Source organism: Saccostrea echinata, unplaced genomic scaffold (genome assembly GCF_033153115.1).
Source record: "Saccostrea echinata isolate AGI-Se365-2 ecotype Australia unplaced genomic scaffold, CSIRO_AGI_Sech_v1 ptg000020l, whole genome shotgun sequence".
Classification (NCBI taxonomy): Eukaryota; Metazoa; Mollusca; class Bivalvia; order Ostreida; family Ostreidae; genus Saccostrea; species Saccostrea echinata.
Window position 1 is genome coordinate 4,608,610 of NW_026889769.1, and position 7,481 is coordinate 4,616,090.

Below are 7,481 nucleotides of genomic sequence, written 5' to 3' on the forward strand. Positions count from 1 at the left end.
TTGAGAATTTAACCTGAATAAACAGTCGTACCATCCAAAAATTTCTCAAGCGTGTAAGGGAAAGACGTAATATAGAAAATTTACCGAGAAGTGGGGTGAAACGAAAAACTTCACAGAGAGATGACAGGGTTCTTTTCCGAAGCATTAAAATCAATCGTCGTCAGACTTTAAAGGACATTACTACCAGATTCAATGCTAGGACAGGATCTAATGTGTCACTCAGAACAGTTCACAGACGATTATCGGAGGAAGGTTACAAGAGGTGTGTAGTTTCTAAGAAAACCACTGTTTCACGCGTGAATAGAGAGAAGAGAACCCGATTTTGTAGACAGAAATTGCACTGGACAGTAAACAATTATTGGTCATCCATAATATTCAGTGATGAGACTAAGATAATTATTGGAAAAAATGATAAAGTTCATGTCTAGAGGAAGAGTGAGGAAAGAATACGTCCTGAATGTGTCGGATTGCGTGGTGATTGGGAAACGAACTGTCGGGCCTCCCTCATGTTTTGGGGTTGCATATGTTATTATGGAGTCGGCACCTTAAAAACTGTGGATGGGAACATGAATAGCGAGAAATATGTTACAATTCTTGATGGCCTGTGATCGCTCGTCATTTCCCAAACCGGCGTTGGACTTTCCAAGAAGACAATGCCCCCTGTCATGTCTCCGCCTTCTCAAATCGTTGGAAACAGGACAACAATGTTAACACTCTACCGTGGCCCCCACAAAGTCCTGATCTCAATATAATCGAAAATGTCTGGAGAGTGCTCAAAATCCGTGTACAAAGGAGGACACATGAGGTCAGAAACGCGAATGATCTGGAGCGAATCGTCAATGAAATATGGGGTAGCCTCCCTTTGCACTATATTCAAAGCTTATATGCAAGCATTCCCAGGAGAATTCGAAGTGTTCTACGCTCTAGAGGCCATATAACAAAGTATTAAAACAAAAAGGTAAGTTTTTATATAATTTTATTGATAAAAATTAGATTCAACATACCGCAAGCGCACCGCACGCATGAATGACGGCGGCCATTTTGCGAACTCACTTATGTCACACTTCTGTAGAATGGCCCGATTAGTGAGTATTAAAATCTAGAAATACCTCAGAATCACAGGTACTTGACGTTTTAAACCTTTCTCTTTAATGATAAAAATATCCCCATACTATAATAATAACAAGGTACGTCACGGTCGCCATCTTGAATTTTTCAGGTCAACTACATCGCCTCGATTTTTTGTCTACAACATGTTTAAAATCAACGGACACAACCACCAACGTTAATTACTTACCTTAGATATGTCTCAACTTTCGGGTTATTCCACTGAAATCATGTAACATCCATTCTATTTATTCAAATATCACTCCAAACTCAGTCTACTGCTTCCGATTCAGTAAATCTTAGAAAAGGGAGGCCGGAAGTTGATGCTTTTATGTAAATGGGAATATCCTTCAGTTATATTTGATTGGTTAAAAGAAAAATGACATTTCGCGGGAAAAGTCCGGCAGAGACAGCATGTGCTTTTTAAAACAACTATTACACGCTTTTCAGAGATATCCATCCACTCAGAGTTGTTTCTGTTATCTGGAATTAACACATTTTTTCCCATTGGTGTGTTTTGTTTATTTAATACATGTTATTGAGTTTTCATCCTCGTTGGAATTTTTTGTAAAAAGCTTGTTTCAACTATACATGTATCAGTCAAAAGCGAGATACATTTATTTTCAAATAACTAATAGAGGAGAAAGGGTTACAACATCAATAACATGTGATGCATACAATGTACTAGCATTAGAAAAAAAGAAAGAGATCCCGGATTAAAATAAATGGGGGGGGGGGTGTTATACCAAGTACCTGTGGTGCGCGGGGTTTTTTTTTGTTTTTTGTTTTTTTGAATTCTTTAAAGAGATCGGCAAAGTTGTATTCTTCTAAGTAAGCAGGTACTGGAAAAAATATTTCTTATGAAACGAAGGTAGACTGTTCTTAGGTTAAATAAAAGGATTGTAACAGTTATGAAGGATAATGGGTTTACAGCAGAGTCGCTTTAGTTCCAGTCCGCCATTGCTGTTGTTTGTTGACAGGATTTCGTGAAAGCAGACACTTGGAACCCATACCACCTGTAGGTCATTACTCAAAAAACAGGCAGATATATTATGCAAAGTGATTGAGGCACGTAGCATCTTTTTTTTCGGGGGGGGGGGGGGTAGAATAAAAAAAAACACGCAAAATAAATAAATAAATAAATAAATAAAAAATAATTTGAAAAAAATAAAAATAAATAGTCAGTCAGTCATAAGTGAATCCCCCCCCCTTTTTTAAAAATAATTTTCCACCGCTGAATTTAAATATATAACGTATAAAAGACCTTTTAATATCAGATGAGCTAGTGCTTATGTCTGAACCCTCATTCCACCTTCCTTTAGGTGAAATATATGTATTACGAGTCTATAAGAAATTTCAGAAGAGAGGCGAGCAAAAGTATCATGGAGCAAAAGCATCATGTTTGAGCTCTGCGTCTGGTATTTTTTCCTCCTTTTCATTTTTATGTTTTGATTTACTCCATTCAAACCCTTTTTAAATGTTTTTGACGATTCTCATAGACATCTCCTTTCTTGTATATTACAGTAATTCTTGGACCCCCCCCCCCATCTTTTTTTTAAGTGTGGGACTACTCCAATGTTAATGTAAAAAGTACACAGCATGTAGTCTGAAACCAATTATGTGCAAATATATATATGAATACGTGTCAATATAATAAGTAAATATAAAATGTGTTGTGCTCAGATTTCATTCTTTTCCCCATACGAACGTGTTTTTCAGTTCATTATTATTCCATGTTAATATAAGGACCAATCAGAAAAGGGCTATCCCGCATTATGACATAAAAGCATCAACTTCCGGCCTCCCTTTTCTAAGATTTACTGAATCGGAAGCAGTAGACTGAGTTTGGAGCGATATTTGAATAAATAGAATGGATGTTACGTGATTTCAGTGGAATAACCCGAAAGTTGAGACATATCTAAAGTAAGTAATTAACGTTGGTGGTTGTGTCCGTTGATTTTAAACATGTTTTAGACAAAAAATCGAGGCGATGTAGTTGACCTGAAAAATTCAAGATGGCGACCGTGACGTACCTTGTTATTATTATAGTATGGGGATATTTTTATCATTAAAGAGAAAGGTTTAAAACGTCAAGTACCTGTGCTCAGAATAACCAAAGTATTTCTTACTCACAAATCTATAGAATCTACCGAATTATCACCTTCTCAACCACTCTTGAAACTATCATTATTTTTAATGATAATGAGACCGATAATTTGGTTAAAGGGAAAATATTTGAATGGAAAGAACTGGCTAACATTTTTAACATATGTAAAAAAGAGAGGAGAAAAATATTTAAAGAAAACACAATTTAAATGAAGAGAGGAAAGAAAGGAAAACAAAAGTTACTGATGAAACCTCGGATGTCATTCGTAGACAAGGGCTATCGGAGCAACATAGAAATAATTTGAACCTATAAAATAACATCTTCGCAAGCCAAGGGTTTCTGATCCGCTACTCTCCTCACAAGCAGAAATCCCTGGCTAGATGATAAAACATTAAACACCGAAAAAATATTATCATTAGAAATCAAATTAATGTTTTAGTAGCATTTTTGTTAACCAGGAAAAAAGACTATAACTACCTAACATTGATGAAAGTGGGTGACAGTTAAAAAAACACATACAAAGTACTAAAAGGAAACAAAACGTCTTGTTGCTACAAGCAAATAGAAAGGATATCATCAGAGTGTGTAAAAAGCTTCCTACAACATGTAGAATCACAAACTTTTGTGGGGTCAAACTTTCGTAGTTTTGCAGAGTAAATATTGGAAGATGGGGATTTATTTTAGTGGTTTACAAAAACCATGATACTGTGTTTTTAAAAGTTTAAAGAGTGTTAGGACATCTATTAATTCATCTCTTGGTTAGGAATACATGTACATGTATATTCTTCCCACTTGACATAGACTGGATATAATCTTAATAATGATACTAAAAGTAATAACGTAGAAAGACAAGTTGTTTTTTTATATCACCAAATTATGCTTAAAATATGTGATATGTCATTTTCTAGTTGATTAATGGTATAAAGTTTCAAGCAAGAAATATTGTGCTTACTTTTTTCTCTTCATTTACCATTTAGTTTCTCTTGATCAATCCAAAGGAAATGTCCCATTACAGGATAAACTATGCAAGTGGGTCAGCAGCATCAGTGTCCTTCCTAGGAATTCCACAAAGCGATATCGACAGAACAGGTTCATTATTTTTACCAATATTAGCAATGAAATCCTAAAAAATGGATGAAAATCTCTTGAAATTACTGTGATGCATTACAAAACAAAACAAAAAAAAAAAAAGAAAAAAAAAAAGAATTATCTTTCTGACAGATTTTAATTCGTTAAATAAATCCTGCGACAAAAATAATTGTAATTATTATTGCGAAAATTTGGATGGTCATTTAAGTGTCTAATATATGCATAAAGAGGGTGTTGCAGAAACTCGTGATTATTCCCTATATCGAGAAGGACATTTAAATACTCACGACGAATGAAGAGTTATCTCTAAATATAGATAATGCTACGTAGATGACTTTATTTATACGACGGGTATGTCCAGCTTGTTATAACAAAACATTTAACATTTTACGTTTATTTCATGCATAGTTTTTTCCTAACATAGACTGGCGACCTGTAAGTAAACTTTTTTCACATCTATGGTCACTGTCGCGATATTGCACGAGAAAAGTTAAAACGATAAAAAGCACAATTAACGGCAAGTGCACCTCGCACATCATTTTGAAAGATGTACTGTGGACAGCATGCGTTAATATTTTTCAATATATAAAAATGTGTTCAATAATCACGCTGTTGTTGCAATATCCAAGAAATTCCATTGAGTCTTTCAATTTAGTGTTTTCAAGTCAAATCTATGCCACTAATTAACAGAACAATAATGAAACGAAATGCGTATGAAAAAAAATAAATTCTTTAAATTGATAGTACTTTATTTTTTAAGACATTGCCACCAAATAATAACATTAAATATATGTCTTATTAGTTTTAGATCACAAATCAAGGAAAACAATTTAATTCTGCATGCATTTAAAATATTACCCATTAATTTTCTAACATTCTATCCCTCTCTCTTTCTCTCTCAAGAGAGATGTTACATTGTACTTCCATTATTTAAAAAAAAATATATGTAAATTTATACCAGCCATTCCAGGATTCGAACCCATTCTCAGGTAAAAGAATCTTTGCATAGAGTCCATACTCTTTTCCACTAGACCAGCTCCGACAATGACCTATTACGTGCTATTTTATGTGCACATTTTACATTTCAGATGGATAATAATTTTTATTCGATTTTTGTGATTTTCAAAAATATGCCTCTTTGAAACAAAAATCGGAAATGGCAGTTTTGAAGAAAAATCCTGTCTCTTTATGCATATATCAAATTCATTCTGTTTCAAGGAGGCAATTTTTCAGAACAATGGGGATTCCCTATTTGAAAAACAGAAAACTTGACTTATTTTGCTATGTGACTAATTTACACTTCATTTAATGGCAAATTGGAAGTCGATATGCAGTTTCTAAATATTGTTCTACATTGTGCTGTATAAACCGTTGTATATGAAAAAAATTAAGGCCGTTTTCTGTTATTTAATTTTTTTCTTTTGAACTGCTACAACTTTAGGGAAAATAACAAAAGAACTGCAACACCCTCTTTCACAATGAAAATAGCGATAACCTGTGAACACAATCGTTAGGATTTATTCGAGTTCGATATTGTTTTACTTTGTTATCCTAAGGACCTAGGATACTCAAGAAAAGTTATAGGGAATTTTAAAACAGATTCTTTATGTTCAATTACTTCCAAAACGCATATTTATCAGAAAATTGTTTATTAAACAAGCCTTATTTTTCATTCTACCCAAATCTATATTTTATATAATTCAATGCAAAAATATCAGTATAGAAATATAATAAATATATAAAGTTACACTTATTTTACGATATAGCAAATATATTTGAATCTAAACACAACGAAACATATGGAGCAATCATAAAAACACCCGTTCTCTTAAGCTTGACTTTGGGTATTCTAAGATCTTGTAACTCTGATTGTCTCCGACTTTTATTTTATAAAGATTTATTCGTAGGCTATTGTGGGCATGTTCATGAGGCTATGAAAAAAGTGAAGATAATGAACAGTGGTCGATCTGAAAAAATATACAAACAATACAAATCTGTGAGTAGGGCATCAAACATGGACCCCTGGAAATCCATGGTGGGATCAGATGCCTAAGAGGAGTAAGCATCCCCTCCCCTGTCGACCATTAAGAGATGTCTCCGCTACGACTACACTTACTTTAAGGTCAGACGACACGTTTCTCAATAATATATAATTTTTCCCAAGAATTTGTCATTGAAGTACTGCGAATTGCTCCGATTAGTAAATCTTGCATTTAATTTTAACTTATTTTTACTTTTTAACAGGATACTGGGCCGTCTGGTGTATTTTCAAAAAGTTTGAAGATGCTCGCGTGTTGGCTGTAACGAAAGGATTTACGGAAGGCGCCAATGACGAGGAAAATGGATTAGCCTTTGTTAAGCAGCAGTTAATTCTAGATCCAGAAATACAGAATTTGAGTTCAACAATGCAGATAAAATTAAAGTTTGATGTGGAACTGAAACAGTTAAAACAAACGTCTTTCATATGTGCTGTTAAATTAAAAAACGAGGCCACAGGGGAAATTCTTGGAGAAAATTTTATGAAAGTGGTGAGAATAAATAGGAAAACGCGACGGCCTTCTTCATTTCCTGAATGGTTCTACAAAAAGCATGCAGTTTTCATGAATGCCGTCGGTCATCCTGGAACTGAAAAAGAAGACTTGCCTGAAATTCCCAAGCATGCTTATAAATATGTCGTTGTAGCAGGGCACAGTGACGAGGATACTAATGGTCACCTGAATCAATCCTCCTATATTCGATTTTGCATGGACGCAGCAACGAATGCATCGTTGAAAGGGTATTATGAACATTACACAAGTGATATGTGTTTGTACCCCTCATTACAGTGGACTATTAGCTATATGGGTGAAGGTCTTGCTGGTGATCAGTTGACTATATTTACATGGCAGAAAGAACATTCTCCCGACAACATAAGATTTGCTATCGTACGAAATGGGAATCAAATTTTGTATGCATCAACAGTCTTTGGGAAAACCGCAAAAGAGAAAAGGCTTTGGCATAAATTGTAAATAGATCTTTATATTTGATTTCGTATGCAAGAACACTGATCGGCATATTCTGTCGGAATACTTTGATGTTGATTTTAAAAAGATGGAGGACTTCAGCATTTACAATATTTTTTTTCTTTTTTGTGATTTTTGGCGATGGGTTTTCCAACGATCTATTGGAACTCCCATGG

General features: G+C 34.3%; 1 protein-coding gene across 1 annotated transcript; it reads left to right on the top strand.

The window, feature by feature from the left end:
* Positions 1-4,198: 4,198 nt before the first annotated feature.
* LOC133190096 (uncharacterized) lies at positions 4,199-7,481 on the top strand. The gene is made up of 2 exons (XM_061325566.1): positions 4,199-4,303; positions 6,548-7,481. The coding sequence occupies exons 1-2, from the start codon at positions 4,216-4,218 to the stop codon at positions 7,309-7,311; spliced, it is 852 nt and encodes a 283-aa protein (XP_061181550.1). The 5' UTR covers positions 4,199-4,215; the 3' UTR covers positions 7,312-7,481.

Coding starts and splice junctions, on each gene's coding strand:
- LOC133190096 (XM_061325566.1), top strand. CDS start 4,216: ATGTCCCATTACAGGATAAACTATGCAAGTGGGTCAGCAGCATCAGTG. Junction 4,304..6,547: donor AAGCGATATCGACAGAACAG/GTTCATTATTTT, acceptor ACTTTTTAACAG/GATACTGGGCCGTCTGGTGT.